This window comes from Cricetulus griseus, chromosome 9 (assembly GCF_003668045.3).
Source record: "Cricetulus griseus strain 17A/GY chromosome 9, alternate assembly CriGri-PICRH-1.0, whole genome shotgun sequence".
NCBI lineage: Eukaryota > Metazoa > Chordata > Mammalia > Rodentia > Cricetidae > Cricetulus > Cricetulus griseus.
This window is the reverse complement of record NC_048602.1, coordinates 8596774-8619387: the sequence shown is the minus strand read 5'-3', so window position 1 is coordinate 8619387 and position 22614 is coordinate 8596774. Positions and strand designations below refer to the sequence as shown.

The 22614-nt window shown below is 50.5% G+C and overlaps 1 protein-coding gene across 4 annotated transcripts in view; it reads right to left on the bottom strand.

The window, feature by feature from the left end:
• Positions 1-2698: 2698 nt before the first annotated feature.
• The window catches only part of Ltbp4 (latent transforming growth factor beta binding protein 4), a 35021-nt gene continuing 15105 nt past the window's right edge, over positions 2699-22614 (bottom strand). For all 4 annotated transcript variants that reach the window (XM_035449405.1, XM_035449406.1, XM_027430435.2 and 1 more), the window contains 15 exons: positions 21992-22120; positions 21673-21798; positions 21160-21282; positions 20884-21015; positions 18273-18404; positions 18059-18184; positions 12640-12786; positions 8336-8602; positions 8012-8083; positions 7062-7190; positions 6728-6874; positions 5616-5768; positions 4020-4400; positions 3421-3573; positions 2699-2853 (listed from right to left, as the gene is read on the bottom strand). In XM_035449405.1, coding sequence (XP_035305296.1) covers positions 2699-2853; positions 3421-3573; positions 4020-4400; positions 5616-5768; positions 6728-6874; positions 7062-7190; positions 8012-8083; positions 8336-8602; positions 12640-12786; positions 18059-18184; positions 18273-18404; positions 20884-21015; positions 21160-21282; positions 21673-21798; positions 21992-22120 — 2372 coding nt within the window. The remainder of the gene's footprint in view (positions 2854-3420; positions 3574-4019; positions 4401-5615; positions 5769-6727; positions 6875-7061; positions 7191-8011; positions 8084-8335; positions 8603-12639; positions 12787-18058; positions 18185-18272; positions 18405-20883; positions 21016-21159; positions 21283-21672; positions 21799-21991; positions 22121-22614) is intronic.

Sequence of the window (22614 nt, the reverse complement as noted above, 5' to 3'; positions counted from 1 at the left end):
AATATATTTTCATCATATTTTTCTCTTCCCCCAACTCCTCCAAAATGTTCCCCACCTCTGCTCACCTGACCTCATCTTCTCTCTCTCCCTCTATCTCTTACTCTCTCAAAAATAAAACAAATAAAAACCTGTAAGATAAAAGCTACCAAAATGAAACAAAAAGCTTACAAAAGAAATGTGGAATCTGTTATGTGTTGGCCAACTCTTCCTGGGCATGGATTTAAAAAAGGAAACACTGTGTGAGTGTGTGTGTGTGTGTGTGTGTGTGTGTGTGTGTGTGTGTGTGTGAGAGAGAGAGAGAGAGAGAGAGAGAGAGAGAGAGAGAGAGAGACAGAGACAGAGAGACAGAGAGACAGAGAGACAGAGAGAAAGGGAGAGTTCTCTCTTACATTTTCTTTTTCTTTTCTTCCTTCCTTTCCTTTTTGTTTTTTGTTTTTGGAGACAGGGTTTTTCTGTGTACCCTTGGCTGTCCTGGAAGTAGTTCTATAGACCAGGCTGGCCTCAAACTCACAGATATCCACCTGCCTCTGCCTCCCGAGTGCTGGGATTAAAGGAGTGCGCCAATACCACCCGGCCAACATTTTATTTCTTTGTTTTTCTTCTTTGGGATCCAGAGATTCCCAAAAGGGATCCAAAAATCCCCAAAAGTCAAGACTCTCTCTTCCTGCCTCTTCCCATACCTAAAATGTCACCAGCACCACCCAGCACAGAATTGGATGACAAACCAAAAGAAGGGCATCTAAAAGCCATCTTCCATTCTAGCCTCTAAGCTTTTGCAAACCTGCTGCCTCGCTCTGGATCAGTCTTTCACATTATCTCATGCATTTCCCAATGCCATTGAGGTCTCCGTCCTTCAGGAACCCAGCCTGGAGGCCAGACATCAGGGCTGGGTTAAGTCAGTCTGGGTTCTCAACTCACATCCAGATTCTATGGAAAATATTTATGGGTTCTATGAATGAGGTTAGTGTTTGGGTTGGCTCCTCTGCTCTCAGCTGGGGGTGAGTAACTTCCTGTTGCACTTTGGACAGGTTACTTTTCTTTCTTTCTTTCTTTCTTTCTTTCTTTCTTTCTAAACCCCCTCTTGGTAGGACTGAGGGGAAACTTAGGGCCTTCAGTAGCTAGGCAGGGGCTCTACCACTGAGCCACCCCCAGCCCCTCACTGGGGGATTCTAGGCAGGGGCTCTACCACTGGGCCACGCCCCCAGCCCCTCACTGGGGGATTCTAGGCAGGGGCTCTACCACTGAGCCACACCCCCAGCCCCTCACTGGGGGATTCTAGGCAGGGGCTCTACCACTGGGCCACACTCCTAGCCCCTCACTGGGGGATTCTAGGCAGGGGCTCTACCACTGAGCCACAACCCAGCCATTCATTGCTGGATTCTCAGCAAACACTACCACTGGGCCATTCCCTAAGTCCCTCCCAATTTTTTTTTGTTTGTTTTTGTTTTTGTTTTTCCAGACAAGGTTTCTCTGCGTAGCTTTGGAGCCTATCCTGGCCCTCGCTCTGGAGACCAGGGTAGCCTCAAACTCAGAGATCCGCCTGCCTCTGCCTCCCGAGTGCTGGGATAAAGGCGTGCGCCACCAACGCCTGGATTTGTTTGTTTGTTTGTTTGTTTTTTGCCCCTCCCAATTTTTAAATTTCATTTTTTCATTTCATTGAGTTATAATCCACAGAAACCACCATCTGCAGTGTATAATTCAATAGTAAAGTCGTGTGATGCAGGCCCCACTGAAGACAACATGGATTCTTGAGACACCCCCCCACACACACACACACACCTGTGATTCCTGGTGTTCATGGTCCTGGATTGTTAAGGGAATAGAACACTGCCTCTTCCTCTTCCATGCTGGGAAGGTTTGGTCAACTACAAAATGAAAGCTGAGCATGGTGGTGCACACATGTAATCATAGACACTGGGAGGCAGAGGAGAGCAGGATCAGGGGTTCAAGTCCGGGTTAGGCTACATAACAACCTCTTAGGAGAAAAAACAAGCCAGGCTGTGGTGGCCCACACCTTTACTCCCAGCACTTGGGAGGCAGAGGCAGGCACATCTCTGTGAGTTCGAGGTCAGCCTGGTCTACAGAGCTACACAGAGAAACCTTGTCTCGAACCCACCCCCCAAATAAAAGAAAAAACAAAATAAAAAACCCAAGACCCTAGTAACTCTGAAACATGATTACTCAGAAAATTAGAAAGAGAATGATAGAAAGGAAGGAGAGACAAAAAGACAGGAATCTGGGAAACTGCCCAGAGAAAAGAAGACGGGAAGAGAGAGAAACTGAGACAGGAGGGCCAAGAGAGACAAAGCCAGACTCGGTGAGAGTCATGGAAAGTAAAAGTCAGTCTTGGCATCAGGAATGGTGCGTTCGTGGATGACTGAGTGACTCAGCCAACTGTGGAGCTAGCTTTTGGGAAAAAGGAAAGGGCAGGCAGAGGCCGAAAGTACAAAATAGGTGTTTTAATTGACAATTTTATAAAAGGGATTGACAGGGGACCCAGGACTGGACCACGCCAGTCCAAGGGGCCGGTGAGCGGGGCTGGAAATGACAGGAGCAGTGAAAGGCACCCCTCTGTGTCTGTCTGTCCATCCGAAGTCCGGACTGGCTGACATCCTTGCACACTTGCAGACTCGAGGGAGGCAGGCGCGCTCTGGAAGCTCACAGTGCGCAGGCGTAATGGGACACTAGGGGCAGGTGCTCAGGCCCGAGGTCGCGCAGGCGCACAGTGATGTGGCTGGTGCGTGGGTGCAAACCCTGGACGGCAGACACAGCGGAAGGAGCCATCGGTATTGACACAGCGTGCATTGACACAGAGTGGGGAGGTTGCCTCAGCCTCGTCACATTCGTTGACGTCTGTGGGAACGGGTGAAAAGATTGTTACTTGAGCCCGGGAATGAGAAGCCCATCTCCCTTGTGAGGTAAAGAACCACAGATGCCGAGCCTCAACTGCACAATGCTACCTGCTGACTGTGTGAGCCCAGGCAGGTGACATATGTCTGTGTCAGTGGGATGAAAAGCTTTCTGTGCAAGTCTGATGACCTGAGTTTGATCCTTGGAACCCAAGTCAAGGTAGAAGGGGAGACCTGGTGCCACAGAGTTGTATCCTGACCTCTACATGTGTAACACGGGCATGCATACAGTAATAAAGAAAAGCTAAATACGAAAATGGATGGATAGATAGATAGATAGATAGATAGATTAGATAATATCTTCAGGGTTTTTTCTGTATTCCCAAGTCCGGCTTTTCTGGTACTCTGACATCATCTTCCTCAGTCAAGCTCCACCCACCCCAGGGCAAGAATAAATTTCCTCCCCCAAGGATGCGCTGGCCCCTGTCTGTAATGAGCTCCTTTCTTGGAGGTTCCTGGTCACCCTCTGGTCAGGCTTGCTTTCAGGCTTCCCTCTGCTCCCCTTTCTCACCGACACAGGACATGCGAGTGATGTCCAGGCGGTAGCCATCGAAACAGTCGCAGGTAAAACCTTCGGGAACCCGCACACAGCGGCCATGGGCACAGCCATCCAGGATCCCGCACTCCTCAGCCTCCAGGCCTTCATAGGGCTCAGCCAAGGCTGCTGCAGAGAACGAACACAGGGGGCAGCTGTGATTGGAGCTCTCCACCTTAGGTCCCTTTGTCTCCTCTCTCTCTCTCTCTCTCTCTCTCTCTCTCTCTCTCTCTCTCTCTCTCTCTCTCTCGTGTGTGTGTGTGTGTGTGTGTGTGTGTGTGTTAGCCTAACCCGCCCTTCCCACTCTCAGACTGCTGGGGGCGCCGTGCCAAGACCGTTTACCATGCTCAGTTCCCCTAGGCGTTGCTATGCATGCCAGGCTGGCCTCAAACTTGCAACAATCCTCCTGCCTCAGCCGCTCTAGTGCCGGGGTTACAGGCGTCAGTCACCCACCACTCCTGCTCTTGTATAATTCTCACCCCGACCCACCTTCTGCCTTCTCTCTCAGCACCCCCACCCCACCCCGCCTTGCGTTTTCTGTTTGTCTGCTTGGCATCTCTGGCCGCACTGCTCACCTGTATAGCCTCCGCGCTCCGAAGACTCCTCAGGCTCTGGGAAGGAACCACGGGTGTCTCTGGACCGGTATGGCCAGCCTGTGCCTCGGCTGGGTGGAGCAGGAGCCTCCGGCTCGCCATAGGGGCCGCCGTCGTCCTCAAAGTCTGGCATGTCGAAGGGTGGGGCGCCATAAGGGGCCTCCCGGCGGGCAAACGGTCCAGGAGGGGGTGGGTAGGGGTCATAGGGTAGCACAGGCGGTGGATACAGGTCTGGCCCGTAAGGAAGACTCTGGTAAGGTGGGCCTATATCTGGGCCGTATTCGTAGGGGATTCCAAAGCCCCCCGGGCGCGGCGGGCCGTATGCAGGGGGGCGCAGCACATTGCAAAGGGCCTCGAAATCGTCTGTGAACAAGGTCAAAGACATACCACGGTCAGTACCCACGGCTCATGTACCCACCCCCATCAACAGAGGAGAAGCACTGGGGCAGAAAGGAAGGAGCAGGGCTTTGGACAGTTCCAGGATGATTTGGGGATTCTGAGGTCCTAGGATCCAGTGTCCTCCCACTGCAGCTAAGAATTAGAGTCTAAGGCTGGAGAGATGGCTCAGATGGTTAAGAGCACTGGCTGCTCTTCCAGAGGTCCTGAGTTCAATTCCCAGCAGCCACATGGTGGCTCACAGCCATCTGTTATGAGAGTCTAAAGTGCTAGAATTTGGGGGACCCATGGGAGCTAGGGTGAGTAACCCAAAGAAATGAGACGAAGATGGGTTTTGGTTTGGTTTGGTTTGGTTTTTCGAGACAGGGTTTCTCTGTGTAGCTTTGGAGCCTATCCCAGCACTCGCTCTGGAGACTAGGCTGGCCTCGAACTCACAGAGATCCTCCTGCCTCTGCCTCCCGAGTGCTGGGATTAAAGGCGCGAGTCATCACCGCCCGGCGACAAAGGTGTTTTAAGGCTGGCTGAACACTGGGAGTTAAGGGGCCGAAAGTGCCTGGAGGGAGCTTGCATCTCTGGGACATGGAAGAATCAGCCTGGGATTTGGGGATCATGTTTTTAGGGGGCTAGTAGGCGGGGACCAGAGATCTTTGGGGCTGTGTTGAAATCTTGATAACCTGGAGTGTGTGTATGTGCACGTGCACACATGTTGTGTGGACAAGTGCTATGGGGATCTAAGGGTCTGGAGTGAGGTGTCTCCTAGGTTATGTCTTAGGTGCGTCTAGAAACCAGGAATTTAAAGATAAGAGACCCAACCCGGGCGTTGGTGGCGCACGCCTTTAATCCCAGCACTCGGGAGGCAGAGGCAGGCAGATCTCTGTGAGTTCAAGACCAGCCTGGTCTCCAGAGAGAGTGCCAGGATAGGCTCCAAAGCTACAGAGAAACCCTGTCTCGAAAAAACAAAAACAAAACAAAAAAAAAAAAAAGAAAGAAAGAAAGAAAGAAAAAAGATAAGAGACCCCAGAGCTGATGGGGCTAGACCTATGGGAGCCACTGGTTCAGACCTTGAGACTTCTGTTGCTGACACTTAGAAGTCTTAGGTCTGTGACTAAGGCCTTGGGATAGGCCACACACATGTAAAGACACCAAGAGGACCTATGAGGGCAGTGTAGACATATACAGTACCTGAGTCCTGGGCGGGGCAGAGAGCACAGTCCATACCCCAGGCTTCGCCGTAGAGACAGCAGCACTCTGTGTAGGTGGCCTGCCGGTCTAGACGAGGGCGACTGCAAACAAGATCAGGCCCCACTTCCTGCCAGCATACTCCCAGATTGTCATCTATGGGCAATGACAGAGGCATCAGGGCAGACTGGGACTCCCGCCCTCCCACACAGACCCAAGTCCAGCCTCCAGAGGGCTCTGTGAGATGGGGGTAGGTGTTTTCCTTCCCTGGGCATCAGTGTTTTGTTTTGTTTTGAGATGGTCTCTCTATGTAACTCAGACTGACCCAGAACTTGTGGCCCTCCTTCATCCATCTCTTGTGTAGCTAGGACCACAGGTAGACACCACCACACCCTGCACTCTGAGCAGTGTTTAAATGAAGCCTCAAACTTTAGGGATTTTTGTAGCAACAGAAAATGGGAAAAGAAAATTTGGGGCCGAGGACCAAGACAAAACAAGAGACACAAGGAGTGTGTGTGAGAGAGACTTAAGATAGGTGGACAGAGACTTAAGAGTGTGTGTGTGTGTGTGAGAGAGAGAGAGAGAGAGAGAGAGGAAAAGCCAAAAGAGTGAGCATAGTAGAGTAGAGCAGGCCTGTAATCCCAGTAATTGAGAGGCTGAGGCAAGAGTTTAGGCTAGCCTGGGCTACACAGTGAGACTCTGCACTTTAAAAAACGGAGAGGAATCTGGGGCCCCAGAAATGTGTGCGGGTATACACAGCAAGTGAACGAAAGACTGACACTAAAGCTTTCACCTTCAACCACCGGGCCAGGTTACCCCGAAAGAGAAGTGACCCCTGTCCACTCACACCTGTAATCCCAGCAATTAGAAGGCCGAGGCAGGAGGATTTCTATGAGTTCCAGGTCAGCCCGTACTACAAAATGATAATGATTTGGGGAATCAAAAAGCAAAAAGCTAAACAGTGTGGACCAGAGACGTTGCGCAAAGAGCCAGTCTCGATGCTCATCCAGGTGTTAGGGGTGTGGCCTTGACGAAGGCGTGGCCTAGGATTCTAGGGGCGGGGGTGGGTGGGGCTGGGCGGGTGGGTGGGGCTGGGCGGCCGTGGGCGGGGTTACCGAGGCTCTGGCTCTCGTTGGAGACGCAGCGGCGTCGGGAGCCGTCGAGCACCAGCGGGGGCTCGCAGGTGCAGTGGTAAGAGCCCACCGTGTTGACGCAGCGGCCGCCTTCACAAGCCGGCTCCTCGTCGGCGCACTCGTCGTTATCTAGGAAGGCATGCGGTGGGGGTGGGGCGGTTACCAGGTTGAACTTTAACTTCCTCGTCTCCCCGGGCTCACTGACAAGAGTGATGGATGCGGTCTAGACTTCGGGAGGACTTCCTGCTGGGATAGCCACATTCCTTCTTGGGACTGGCACGGCCCGGGTTGGGGGCGGGGGAAGGTGGGTTCATACCAATGCACTCCAGCCGCTGTGCGTGATAGTAGAAGCCGTTGCTGCAGTAGCAAGAGTAGCCCGGGGCGGTGTTCACACACACTCCGCTCTTGCACACCTGGTCCTGGAAGAGCTGGCATTCATCAACATCTGCAGGAAAAGGCGGAGACAGATGAAGGCAGGGGTGGGTGTGATCTGGGGGAGACAGGCGAGCGTGGGACAGCCAGTCACGGCAGAAGAAGACAGCAATGGCACCCAGAAGCTGAGACAAGGGAAAACGGGAACCAGAGGGGAGCTCGAGGCAGGGGAGACCCTAAAGAGAGTCAAGGTGAAAGACAGAAAATGGAGCCGGGTACGGTGAAACATGTATGTGATCCCAGCAGTCAAGAGGCAGAATTCAGAAGAAAAACAGGAGTGCAAGGTTAGCCTCTGCTGCCTAGCAAATTCTTGGCTAGCCTGGGCTACCTGACCCTACACACACACACACAAAAAAAAAAAAAAAAAAAAAAAAAAAAAAAAAAAAAACACACAAATTAAAAAAATAGGAAAGAAAAGAAAGGAGCACTGGGCATTGGTGACGCACGCCTTTAATCCCAGCACTCAGGAGACAGAGGCAGGAGGATCTCTGTGAGTTTGAGGCCAGCCTGGTCTACAGAGGGAGTGCCAGGACAGCCAGGGGTATACAGAGAAGCCCTGTCTCAAAAAAAAAAAAAAAAAGAAAAAAAAAAGAAAAAGAGGAAAAACCCAAACCATAAAAGGAGAAGGAAAGGACAAAAGAAGGAAGGAAGGAAGGAAGAAAGAAAGATGCAAGACATTGGGTGACTCACAAGTTTGAGGCCAGTCTGAGCTACTAGTGAGATCCACGCCTCAAAAATAAACAGATAAGAAAAAAAGCAGAAGAAACTGAGGCAGGGTGAGACAGAGCTGGGCCTCAGAGTTGAGGGTGGGTGGGGGTTAAAGTCTGGCCTTACCTCTCCGGGCGCTTAGGTCTCCACTGGGCACTAGGTAGCCCCGGCCGTGAGGACACAATGACTGGTACTCAGCTGCACACAGAAGCAGGGATGAGTTCTTGCCCGAGCCCGCTACCAAGTGCTAAAGCCCAGGCCAGGTCGTGCCCACTTCTCAGCTTTCCCCACCCAGGTGCCCACCTGGTGTCTGATGGCTCCCTCGTGTCCTGGAAGCACCAGTAACTCGATCCTAGACCTAAACATACCTCTTTTCGAGCTCCGCCCGCCCCCCCGTATCTCCACCCAGAGCGCAGGCTCTATGTCTCCCCACTGGGCATGCTCGCCCACCTGTCTCAGTGCCTGGACACTGCTGGATGCGGCAACCGCTGCCCCAGCCTTCACCCACGGTACAGCAACACTCCTGCCACGTCACGTTCCGGGCCAAGATATTGTCACATGCGTCTGGAGCCGCTGTGTCGAAGTAGCATTCTCGGCGCCCACTGCTCACAGGTCCCTGCCTGGGTGGGCTGGGTCTTCGGGGTGGGGGTGGGGGTGGAGGCCTGGCTGGAAGATTGGGGCCGGCAGGTGCTTGGGGCTGTGAGCCTGGGAACGTACCTGAAGAAACAAATGGCTTTAGCCAGGCATGCACTGTGTCTCCTACTCTCCCATGTCAGTGACGGGGAAAACAGGCCCAGAGGGTACCAGCCATCAGTAGCCGAACAAGACGGCACACTTAGGGGGTTAGCGGGACAAATGAGGTCTCATGTGACTCAGCATGACCCGTGCCTCTACATACCAAGGGCTAGGATTATAAGTGTGCCTCCATCATACCCAAACCTGGAGCCCTATGAATGCTAGGCAAGAAATTTGAAACCTAAATGACAATATATATTATGTATATTATATTATGTATATGGATTTGATTGGTTGATTTGATTTTTCTTTCTTTCCTGTTTTCTTTTTCTTTAAAGATTTATTTATTTATGTATATGAGTGCTCTGTCTGCATGTATGTCTACAAGCCAGAAGAGGGTATCAGATCCAACTATAGATGGTTGTGAGCCACCATGTGGTTGCTGGGAATTGAACTCAGGACCTCTGGAAGAGCAGCCAGTGGTCTTAACCTCTGAGCCATCTCTCCAGCCCATTTCATTTTTCTTTTTTTCTTTTCTTAAAGGTTTTATTTATTATGTATACAACATTCTGCTTCCATGTATATGTGCACACCAGAGGAGGGCGCCAGATCTCAAAACGGATGGTTGTGAGCCACCATGTGGTTGCTGGGAATTGAACTCAGGATCTTTGGAAGAGCAGCCAGTGCTCTTAACCTCTGAGCCATCTCTCCAGCCCGTTTTATTATTCAAGATAGGGTTTCTCTGTCCTGGCACTCTCTCTGGCTGTCCTGGCATTCAATTTGTAGACCAGGCTGGCCTCGAACTCACAGAGATCCTCCTGTCTCTGCCTCCTGAGTGCCACTGCCTGGTGAAATTGTTATTTAATCAATATTATTTAGTAGGCTAGTCTGGCTGGAAACTCACAGAGATCCTCCTGCCTCAGCCTCTAAGTGCTGGAATTACAGGTGTGAGCCAACATGCCCGCTTCATTTTGGCTTCTCACTCCCTCCTGACACTCCTGTATTCTTAGCTTCACAATCTCAGCTGTAATCAGGGACAGGTGACTGCCTGTGCTTTCCATGTGTTTCCTGGGTCTTCACACCCAGCTGGTGCCAGACGGTATCAAACACGTTCCACCGCCAGGCAGCCTCACGGCTCGTCCACATGGCTGGCAGATGTTTGTCCCACCCACTGTGTCTCCCCACTCAAGGCCCCTGCTCCAGTCCAGCTCTGCCCTCTCCTGCCCCGACCCTTCCACTCTCCATCAGTTTCACACGGCATCCCTGGGGAGATCGCAAACCCTTTCTTGGTTGGAACTGAGCCATGGTGCTCCATGCCCCAAGGTAAAAACCTCCTAAAGCAACTGCCCAGAGCAGTAGCGACGGACACACCCTCTGAGTATATCTGTGAGGGCTTTTCTAGAAAGGACTTCCAGAAGACCCACAGCCATTTCCCACGGGCTTGGGTCCTGGACTGAATTAAAAAATGGAGGAAGGAAAAGGCCAGCTGAACCCGAGTTCCCCGGTGGTCTCCACCTCCTGATCTATACGCTCCTGCCGCCGTGGACCCCACAGACGGACTACGCCATCACATCTTGAGCCAGGATGAACCCTTCTCCCTTCCGTGGTCACAGTTACACAATGCCACCTCACACACTTAAGCTCCTTGTTTCTGTTCATCCACTTAGTTCAGACAGTGACCCCTTCAGAAACCCTCCAAAGCCTCTTCTCATGCTGGCCTGGGTCTCGCCTTTTCCCCTATAGCTCCCTTTGCTCTTCCATCCTCCCAGCAAGTCCAGATTTCTCTATTGTATCATTAGCTAGGGCTATCTTTATCTCTTTGTTGTTTCTTTGTTTATTTTCAATACTGGGGATTGAACGGGGGCTTTGTGCACACCAGGAAAAATCTTTATTGCTGAGCCACGTCTCCAGCCCCTCACTGGCGGATTCTAGGCAGGGGCTCTACCACTGGGCCACGCCCCCAGCCCCTCGCTGGCGGATTCTAGGCAGGGGCTCTACCACTGGGCCACGCCCCCAGCCCCTCGCTGGGGGATTCTAGGCAGGGGCTCTACCACTGGGCCACGCCCCCAGCCCCTCGCTGGGGGATTCTAGGCAGGGGCTCTACCACTGGGCCACGCCCCCAGCCCCTCACTGGGGGATTCTAGGCAGGGGCTCTACCACTGAGCCACGCCCCCAGCCCCTCACTGGGGGATTCTAGGCAGGGGCTCTACCACTGAGCTACCACTGAGCCACGCCCCCAGCCCCTCACTGGGGGATTCTAGGCAGGGGCTCTACCACTGAGCCACGCCCCCAGCCCCTCACTGGGGGATTCTAGGCAGGGACTCTACCACTGGACTATGCCCCCAACCCTTCACTGGGGGATTCTGGGTAATTTTTCCACTGCTGAGCCACACCTCAGCCTTTCACTAGTGGGGTCTTGACAAGCACTCTGCGACTGAACTCTATATATACCTAGCCAACTTTTACTTTTATTTGAGACAAGGAAGGCCTAAGTTGCCCAGGTTGTCACTGAACTCACTTTACAGCCTTAAACTCTCAGCCCCACATCAGTTTATTGAGTAGCCACAGGCCTTCCGGCACCTGGTTTAGCTCTCCGTTGGATGCTGAGGCCATCAGGGCAGAGATTAAGCCTCTCTGCTTACTCCTGTGTTCCCAATACGCAGCGAGGGCCTGAACATGCTATTGGAGGAACATCCAGATGGCCTATGTATACATGCCAATTGGAGGGATCTAACAGGGTTCCAGCCGGGGGCTAATTCTCTTGAATATCATGCCAAAGGCTGCAGCCTGCAGCTCAGTGCAGAACACTTGCCTACTGTCAATGTCATCCTGCGTGTTCTAAGGCTGGGCTGGGGCTCAGTTGTCAGAGCGCTTGTCTGCCTAGCATGCACAAAGACCACAGTTTGATTGTCAGCATCACGAAAGCCAGGCGTAGCGGCACATGCCTGTGATCCCAGCACTTAGTCGAGGCAGGAGGACCAGATGTTCAAAGTCATCTCAGCTACACAGAATTTCTGAGCCGGGCGGTGGTGGCGCACACCTTCGGTCCCAGCACTCCGGAGGCAGAGGCAGGCGGATCTCTGTGATTTCGAGACCAGCCTGGTCTACAAGAGCTAGTTCCAGGACAGCCTCCAAAGCCACAGAGAAACTCTGTCTCAAAAAACAAAAAAAGAAAAAAAAAGAAGAATTTCTGGCTAGCCTGGGCTACCTGGAAAAAAAAAATCGGGCTTTCAAAGTGACCTCTTGGGTAAAGGCACTTGCTTGTCATGGAAGCCTGGCAATTTGAGTTCAAGCTCAGGAAGCCATGTAATGGTGGAAGGAGAGAACCAACTCCCCAGAGTTGCCCTCTGACCTCCACATGCCCATCATGGGACATAGCCATGTCTACACGCATGTGCCCACCACATCATACACTTTAACAAACTAAAGGCTGAAGAGATGGCTCAGTAGTTAACCTCACTTGCTGCTCTTGTGGAGGAATCAGTTAGGTCTTCAGCACCCATGTAGCTTTCTGGGGCATTCACACACACACACACACACACACACACACACACACACACACACACACGCACATAAATACTCACTCTCCACACACACATTAAAAAACAACAACAACAAACAGCTGGGCGGCGGTGGCGCACGCCTTTAATCCCAGCACTGGGGAGGCAGAGGCAGGCGAATCTCTGTGAGTTCAAGGCCAGCCTGGTCTACAGAGCGAGTTCCAGGACAGCCTCCAAAGCTACACAGAGAAACCCTATCTCGGAAAAAAAAAAAACCAATAAATAAATAAACTTATAGAATAGAACCCTTTTTTAAAAAAAAACTGAAATAATTGAAAACCTCAAAAGAACATATGAAAATTTTAAAAAATTAAAGTAATAGCATTTGACTGATGGAAGGTATCAACACACACACACACACACACACACACACACACACACACACACACACGGTTGAGCCACATAATTTTCCCACAGGACCAGAGGCATTTGTTAAGTGAATGAATACATGAATCTTACCAGCAGGAGTCCGTGGCGGAACACAGCGTCCAGTCATGGGGTCGAACTCCTCAGGGCTGGTGGGGCAGACACACAGGAAGGAGCCTTCGACATTTTCACACAAAGCAGAGCCACACACACCCTGCAGTGTGTCACACTCGTTTACATCTGTGAGCAGGAAATACATCGAGAGGGTTATGAACTCCTGTGGTTCAAGATGTCCAAGATTTCAACTATAATAGACTGGGCTGAAGAGATGGCCCAGCAGTTAGGAGCACTGGCTGCTCTTGCAGGGGACTTGGGCTCAGTTCCCGCATCCACATGGTGGCTCACAACTGTCTGTATGTCCAGTTCCAGGGGATCTGGTGGCCTCTTCTTGCTTCTACAGGCACTGTGTGCGTGTGGTACAGATAAACACTAGATACATAAAATTCAAATAAATATTCAAATATAATGGACTATAATCTGTCTCTGAGGAGATATGTCTTTTAAGGTAGGATCTCACTGTGTAACCATGGATCACACTCGGTAGACCAGGCTGGCCTTAAACTTGTGGCAATCCTCCTGCCTCTGCTTCCTAAATATCAGGATTACATGTATGGGCCAACATTGCCAGCTTTTTGTTGTCATTGTTTTATAAAAAACAAAACCAAAAACCAGCCAGGTGGCAAATGCCTTTAATCCCAGCACGCAGGAGACAGAGGCAGGCAGATGTCTGTGATTTCGAGGCCAGCCTGGAACTCTACACAGAGAAACACTGTCTTGAAAAAAACCAACCAACCAACAAACAAAAACAAAACAAAAAAACAATAAAGCTCCTAATTTGAACTAATAAGAAAAATTAAAAACAACAACAACAATAAAACCTTCTGCACGTGTGCGCGCACACAGTTTTACTCTTTAATCCAGTAATAGTTTGCCCTCAGCCTAGTGATAATCCTCCTTCTTCAGTCTCCTAAGGGGCTGGAGTTAGAAATTTACACCATTATACCTGGTTAATTTTGATTTTTAACTATTTTTTGTTTTTGAGACAGGGTTCTCTGTGTAACCTAGGCTGTAACTCACTCTGTAACTCACTCTGTAGGACAGGCTGACCTCAACACAATGTAATATTTTTTTAAAAGGCGTGTGTGTGTGTGTGTGTGTGTGTATGTGTGTGTGTGTGTGTGTGTGTGTGTTTGCATGCTTGTATGTGTGCCACGTGCACGGGTCCAGTGGAGACCAGGAGGGGTAGGATCCCCGGGAACTGGAATATAGATGGTTGTGAGCTACCTCGTGAGTGGCGGAACTGAACTGTAGTCCTAACATCCTGTCCCCTAGAGTGGGCATTTTTTAACAGCCCAGATCCTATGGTCTACTTTTCTTCTGGTTAGGAACCCTAACTATTCCTTGGAGATTTTCTGAGTTTCCAAGTTAGCCCCATGCATCCCAAGTTCAGCCAAGTCTCCTCTGGGGCAGAACCAATCAGGTTACTTCGATTCTCCGGTGGTAGATGGTGACCTCACCACACCAATCAAAGCCAGTCTCCGACTTTCTGGGTCACCACCTCCTTAGCTCTACAGCTGCCAGGCCGAGGGTGTCAGCCCAGACAGAGCTGGGGCCACCTGTCACTGCCTAAAAACAAACCCAACAGAGGGAGACAGACAGCTTTGCAGCAGCTCTTGGCTCCAGTTCCATCTGCACTCACAGACTTGGCAATTTCAATGCCTTCTCTCCTCTCAGCTGTTTCTTATTTCATTTTCTGTGTTGAGTGTCTGCCTACACGAATGTATGTGCATCACTTGAGTGCCTGGTGCCCTCGGAGGTCGGAAGAGGGCAGCAGATCTTCTGGAACTGGAGTTACAGCTGGGAGTCACTGTGTGGCTGCTGGGGACTGAACCTGATTCTTTGCAAGAGCAGTAGGAGCATAATCCCAGCACTCACTCGGGAGGCAGAGGCAGGCGGATCTCTGTGAGTTCGAGGTCAGCCTGGTCTCCAGAGCGAGTGCCAGGACAGCCAGGGCTACACAGAGAAGCCCTGTCTCGGAAATAAGTTAATTAATTAATTATAAAAGTATATGTATTTGGCAGGGCATGGTGGCACAGGCCTTTAATCCCAGCACTCAGGAGGCTAAGGCAGGTGGATCTCTGTGAGTTCGAGGCCAGCCTGATCTACATAGTGAGTTTCAGGTCAGACAGAGTTTCATGGTGAGATCCTGTCACACACACACACACACACACACACACACACACACACACACACACACAGAGAGAGAGAGAGAGAGAGAGAGAGAGAGAGAGAGAGATTTGGGGGCAGGAGAGACAGCTCAGTGTTTATGAGCACCTGTTCTTCCAGAAGACCCAAAGTTCATTCCCACAACCCACTTGGCAGCTCACAATTGTTCATAACTCCATTTCCAGGGAATCTGACACCCCTTCCTCCAAGGACACCAGGCACACATGTGCTACACAGAGAGACATGCATTCAAGCGAAATATATATATATTACACACACACACACACACACACACACACACACACACACACACACACATATATATATATATATATATATATATATGTAGTGGTTTTTTTTTTTTTTTTGAGACAGGGTTTCTGTGTGTAGCCCTGGCTGTCGTGAATTCACTCTGTAGAACAGGTTGGCCTCACACTCAGAGAGAGATCTGCCTTCCTCTGCCTCTCAAGTGCTGGGATTAAAGGGGTTTGCCACCATCATATATATATATATCAAGCAATCAAGCATATATCTCAAGCATATAGGTGTGTATCTCTACATGTATGTGGGTGTACGTATATGAGTGCAGGTGCCCTCAGAGGCCAGAAGCGACAGATCTCCTGGAGTCACAATTTTCAAGCCTCCTGGCAGGGATGCTGGCATTGAGACAGCAATCCACGCTTTTAACTGCCGAGCCATTTCTCCATCCCTTCCCATGACTTCTTAATTATCTTTTAAGAAGTAAATGCTGTTGGAGAAGTGACTCAGTGGCAGAATGCTTAACTAGCATATTAACTAGCAGGGTTCCAGGTTCCATCTCCATCACTTCGAGAGAAAAAAAAGAAAAAGAAAATTGATGCCGGATGTCTTCCTGTATGCTTTGAATATGTGTTGTTTGTATTGGTTGATGAATAAAGCTGTTTCGGCAAATGGCTAAGCAGAGTAAAGCCAGGCAGAGAATCCAGAGAGAGAGAGAGAGAGAGAGAGAGAGAGAGAGAGAGAGTAGGCAGAATCGAAGAGACACCATGTAGCAGCTGGGGAAGCAAGATAGCAAGATACCAGGGCAAGATCCACAGAGTGATAGAAATGGGTTGACAATTAAGAGAGAGCTAGCCAGTAAGAAGCCTAAGCCACTGGCTAAACAATTGTAACCGATATTAAGCCTCAATGTGGTTATTTCATAAGTGGCTGCGGGGACCTGATGGTTGGAGAGAAAACTGGTCCAGTGGGACCAGAAAAGACAGAGAAAAACCCTCCATCTATGCAAAACAAACAACAAAAAAGTAAAGCCATTGAGAACCGCTAGCTTAAGGTCTGCATAGTAAGACCCTGTCACAACCCTCATCCCCCCCCAACAGAAAAAGAAAACATAACAAAGCCTGTGTTTGCATTTGTGAAAATCAGTCTCATGCATTTCACTGTATATATATTGGATCTCTAGGGCCAGTAAGATGGCTCAGTAGGTAAATGCTTTCACTTGCTGCCAAGTCTAATGACCCGAGTTTGGTCCCCAGAGACCCACATGGTGGAAGGAAAGCACAGACTTCTCCAGGCTGTCCTCTGCCCTCCACATGCACTGGGCCTCTAATGAAAATATCTGTGAAGACATGATGAACTCTAACTAATGATACACAGACTGGAGATTGGCTTATGACTGCAATTCCAACACCTAAGAGACAAAAGCAGGAGAATCAATGCAGGCTGAAGGCCAGCCTGGTCTATGGAGTGAGTTCAGGGTCAGCCTGGTCTTTGGAGTGAGTTCAATGCCAGCCAAGGCTAGAGTGAGATTCTTTTCCCCAAAACAAACTCTCACCGGGCGTTGGTAGTGCACGCCTTTAGTCCCAGCACTCAGGAGGCAGAGGCAGGAGGATCTCTGTGAGTTCGAGGCCAGCCTGGTCTACAAAGCTACACAGAGAAAAAACCCTGTCTCGGGGAAAAAAAAAACTCTCAAAAACCCTACAAATATGTTCAAACATCTATAGATGGATATATTATAAATAATAATGATGATGATGATGACAACAGTGATGGTGACACTGGGTCTACATCATGGGCACGCAGGGATTCAGCCTACAACTTTCTCTATTTGCTGGGTGTAGAAATATCTGTCAGATCTGGTGGCCCAGAGCTGCCATCCTGGCTACTAGGGAGGCTGAGGCAGGAGTTTCACAAATTCAAGGCCTACCTCAGCTGCAAAGTGTGCTCAAGGCCAGCTTTGATAATTTAGAGGTTCTATTTCTAAATAAGACGTAAAAACTTGGCTGGAGCCGGGTGTGATGGCGCATGCCTGTTATCTCAGCCCTTCAGAAGTGGAGGCAGGAGGATCCAAAATTGGAGGCCATTCATGTCTACACAGTGAGTTCAAGGCACGAGACCCCTTCCCCTGAAGGGAAAACAAAAACAAAAACAAAAGAAACAAAACAAAAAGCTAGAAGAATTTGGGATGTAATTTCATCGAGAGGAAAAAAAATTAACGAACACACAAATCTTAATTGGGGATTGGAGAGAGCACTTACTGCTCTTGCAGAGGACCCAGGGTTCAATTCCCGGCACCCACACGGTGGCTCACAACCATCCATAACTCCAGTTCCAGGGCATCCAAGGCCCTCTTCTGACCTTTGCGGGCACCAGGCACGCATGATGCATGTCAATATATGTAGGAAAACATCCATAAAATAAAGTGAATAAATCCTTAAAAAATAAAGAAACAAGCAGCTGACTAAGGCTTTTGTCACTTGACTTTTTTGGGGGTGGGGTGGGGTTTGGATTCAGGGTCATATCCTATCGCCCAGGCTAGCCTGGGACTTTCTATGTAGCTCAGCCTGGCCTTGAACTCACAGCAGTCCTCTTGTTTCTGTCTCCCAAATGTTGGCACTACAGAAGCGAGCCACCGTGCTTGGCCCTGCGGCATCGATTTTGGCTTTGCTTTTTCGAGACAGGGTTTCTCTGTGTAACAGGCGTAGCTGTCCTGGAACTCTCACTGTAGCGCAGGCTGGCCTTGAACTCACAGAGATCCCCCTGCCTCTGCCTTCCAAGTGCTGCGATTAAAAGTGTGCGCCAGTATCGCCCAGCTGCAGGGTAGTTTTAGCCTGTATGTCTCAGACCTTAGATTCCGGGAACTAATTCTGCAACTCTAGAGGCTCACGTTTCTCCAGGAGAGTGGAGATGGGCAGGGCCAGACCACCCTACTCCCCCTCTGGTCCCACCCACCCCTGCAATCCCTTACCCACGCAATGACGCCCGTCCCGTGCCCCCTCGTAGCCTTGGTCACAGACGCACTGGAAGGACCCAGGCAGGTTCTGGCACACGGCGTGGGCACCACAAAAGGACCGGTTCCGGCACTCATCCACATCTGTAAGGACCAGAAGGCCATTTCAATAGAGCCATCTCGAAAGCTCGAGTCCCTTCCACGTCCCACCTACTACCCCGTGGACACCCACCCTGGCACCCGCCCCCTGGGGTGGGCTGATAGCCGGGGTCGCAGGCTGGGGTGCAGCGGTAGGAGCCAGGGGTGTTCTCACAGCGCTGGGCTCCACAAATGGCAGAGCCGTATTCTTGGCACTCGTCCACATCTGCAGGGGAGAGTAAGGAGGGTCAGAGGGAGGAGAGTCAAAGGCTTGGGGGGGGAGGTTGTGTCCTAAAGCCACTTCCAATCCCTAAGACTGAGAAGTCCCTGAGCATGGTATTCGAAGAGTCTAGGAGTTCTTAAGTCCTTCCTGCCATTTCTGAAAGAGCTCAAAAAGAACTCCACCCATCTCAGGGCCTTTGCTCAGGCTGTTCTGGCTGCCAGGTTTGTCCCCACAGCTGTGTACACCGCCCCCGGCCCCTCATTTCACTGACATAGCAAAGTCAAGATTCCCTGACCAATACCTTTCAACCACTGTCCTGGCTATTTATTTTTCTCCCCCCCCCCCACCCCCCGCCTTTTGTTTTGTTGAGAATTTCACACGAGTACTGTGTTTACGTCATTTCCGCCAATTCTTCCCACTGCTCCAATTAATTCCCTGTCTTCCCCACTTCTGATTTCCCTTTCAAATCCGTGACCTCTAGTTCCTACGGCCTTCCTGGGTTGTGTTTTTATTTATTTTTTTGTTTTTTTTGGTTTGGGGCTTTTTGTTTGGTTTGTTTGGAATGGGACAGGGTGTCACTACACAGCCCTGTCCAGGAACTCACTCTGTAGACCAGGCTGGCCTTGAACTCACAGGGATCTGCCAGCTTCTGCCTCCCGGGTCTTGGGACTAAAGCCATACACCACCATGCCTGGCTTATTTTTCTTCACTTTTAAATTTTGTTTTGCTTTAGAGACAGGGTCTCACGTGGACCAAGCTGTCCTTGAATCCTGTGTAGCCAAGGAAAACCGTAGACCCCTCCTGCCTCCACCTTCCAGTTCCTGGGACTGTAGGGGTGGATGCTACCAAATGCGATCTCCCTTTAAAGCTAGCGTTATTTATTTATTTTTTTATTTAGGGCCTCATGTAGCTTAGGCTGGCCTCAAACTTGCTACATAGCCAAGGATGACCCTGAACATTTGATTCTGCAGCCTCCACCCCCCCAAATGCTGGGATCACAGGACAGTACTTGGTTTATCCGGTGTCTGTCTGTCTTGCATTTGAGGCCGGTGCCCTATCAATTGAGGGACATTCTCAATCTCACAGCCTCTTTCTGGGATTTTGTTTGATTGATTGATTAGTTGGTTGTTTTTTCTTGACAGGGTTTCTCTGTGTAGCCCTGGCTGTCTTTGAACTCTCTTATAGAGCAGGTTGGCTTAGAACTCACAAACATCCGTTTGCCTCTGCCTCCCAAGTACTGGGACTAAAGGAATGCACTACCATGCCCAGCTCATAGCCTCTTTCTTTCTTTCTTTCTTTCTTTCTTTCTTTCTTTCTTTCTTTGTGTTTCATATGACTGGTGTTTTGCCTGCACATATGTCTGTGTGAGGGTGTCAGATCCTCTAGAACTGGAGTTACAGACAGTTGTGAGCTGCCACATGGGTGCTGGGAATTGAACCAGGGTCCTCTGGAAGAGAGGACCATCTCTCCAGCACCCATAGCCTCTTTCTTAAACCCACCTTTAAGCCAGCATGATGGCACATGCTTGTAATTCCAGCACTTTTGAGTCAGAGCCAGGCGCTCTGGTGAATGACTAGAACACAACACTAGGAAGGCTGAGGCAGGAGGATTGCTGCAAGTTCCAGGCTAGTGTATCCTACTATAGTGAATTCTAAGCCAGCCGGGAATACACACACACACAGACACACACACACACAGACACACACACACACACACACACACACACACACTGGGGGAAGAGGTGGGGACAATGACAGGCTGTCTCAAAACAACAACAACAAAAAACCAAGTTGAAGTTCATTCAGCATGGACCACACAGCAAGACACTTTCTCAACAAAACAACCCTGGCATTATATCTATAAAATCATTGGTCTGCAAATAGTGACCATGCAAACACCACACCAGCAAGGATTTCTGCCTGTCAAGGCATCAACAGAGCCTGTCATACAGAAAGGGCTTCAAAGTTATCTGTGGAATGATTCCTGAATTTATTTACATAGTTACTCCCCATATTATCTCAGGAGGGCAGGGGTTTTGTTGGCTCATTTCCTGCTGTGGCCCCAGTGTCTGGTGTCCAGCAGGTACTTACTGAAATCTTTGGAATTAATGATTGAGATCTCAGGAAATTCGATTTGCCTGAGTCAGAGGTTTAGCCACTGGGCAGGGAAACACAGCCCATAAAAGTTTTGTTTCATGGGTTACAGAAAATACTGACCTACACAGCACCCCTTCCCTCAAAAAATATATTGGAGCAACTCAGTAAGGGGAGGGCTTCTAGCTCGTTCTGATTCCTGATAAGAAAGCCCCCAGCCTATAATTAAACACAGAAGTGGCTATTTTCCACCAGAAAAACAGTGCTGGGAGAAAGGAAGTGTTAGCCGAAGGACTCTCCTAGGTTTTTGAAGCAGGGTACCTCTCCTCTGGTTTCCAGGGGTGCAGACGACAGCAACCTGTCACAGATTTGGGGAGAATCTGTCTTACCATCACAGGTGCCCTCAGGGCCAGCGTGGTAGCCAGGATCGCAGTCCCGCACACAGCGGTAGGAGCCGGGGGAGTTTTCACAGCGCTGAGACCCACACAGGGCAGGGCCCCGTTCACGACATTCGTCAATGTCTGAAGACAGAAGGGAGACAAAGAGGGAGCAGGAGAGTCAGGAGGGAGAAGCAGAGGTGATGGGAAGAAAGGAAAGGGTGGGAGGAGAGACCGGAAGTCAGGAGAAGCAGGGAGGCAGCGGAGTGGGGGGGGGGGCGCTCTCACCAAGGCAAGAGGCAAGATCTGGGCCAGCGCGGTGTCCAGGAGGACAGAGGCACTCGAAGGAGCCGTCCGTGTTGGTGCAGATGCCGCTCTGGCAAAGGTCCTCCTCGCTGCACTCGTCCACATCTGCAGGACAGAGCATTCGAAACCCAGGGCCACATTCTGCTCTGCTGAATATTCCAGGCCACACCCCTCCAATTCCCCCATCCCGACTGACCCTCCAAGCTCCAAAGCCATCAAAGGAAGGCCTCACCCAATCTGCTTTAGGCCTTACTTTTTTTTCTTTTTTTGTAAGCCCTGCCTCCGGTCAGAGGTCCTTCTAATCACTACCCAGATGTCGGACTCCAACTTTTCCTGACATATCCTACTCCTTCATGGTTGCCACCTCCAGGCCTCCCGTGATCCATGTAGATTGCCCAAACCCCCCAAAAATTCAGAGTCCCCTTTCGCCCTCCTTCCCCTTGTCCCTGCTGTAAGCCCACCCTTTCCATGCTCAGATACAGCCTGGGGACTGACCCAGACAAGAAGCTCCGCGTGGTCCGGGCCGGTAGCCAGGGGCGCAAGTACAGGCAAAGGAGCCATCTGTGTTGAGGCACTCTCCGTGGGGGAAGCAGAAGTCGCCTTCCAGACACTCATTTATGTCTAGGGCACACAAGTGTCAGGGTTGGACTGTTGGCTCCCCAATGCAAGCCCTGAATATAACGTAACCCCACCATCCAAGTCGAAACTTTGAAGACTAAGTTATTTTGAAAACTCCTTTCTTAATCCACTTTACATCTCTAAATAGGCTTTGCCCAAGAATCCTGGCCTGACTCTGGCGAGCTAGCTGTCTCACCTGCACAAGGCCCAGGTCGACCAGATGGCGCCCGGTAACCTGGAGCACAGCTACAGCGGAAAGAGCCTTCGGTGTTGGTGCACTGGCCGTGGAGACCACACGGGGTGCCCGAACTGCATTCGTCCACATCTGTGAGAGTGGTTGAGGGGCTCAGAGGGGTACACCAGAGCAAAGGGGTTAGTGAAAATCATGGGAAAGGGTCTTGAATGGAGGACAGATGAGCGTGCTGGAATTAGACGTCCGATGGATCTGGGTTTCTTTTTCTGTTTGATTGTTTGTGTTTTTTTGTTTTTCGAGACAGGGTTTCTCTGTGAAGCTTTGGAGCCTGTCCTGGCACTCGCTCTGGAGACTAGACTGGCCTGGAACTCACAGAGATCCGCCTGCCTCTGCCTCCCAAGTGCTGGGAATTAAAGGCGTGTGCCACCAACGCCAGGCTGGATCTGGGTTTCTAAGAGTCCCTCTACTGGGATCCTGGGGTCGGGGAAAGGGGCTCTAGATTGGCACAGGGGATCAGAAATTAACTAAGGTAAGGGATGAATTAGGGTATTATTGGATAAGATTCTGCTGAAATAAATGCATCACAGTAAGCTGGAGTTAGAGGTTACAGCCAGAGTCCAGAATCC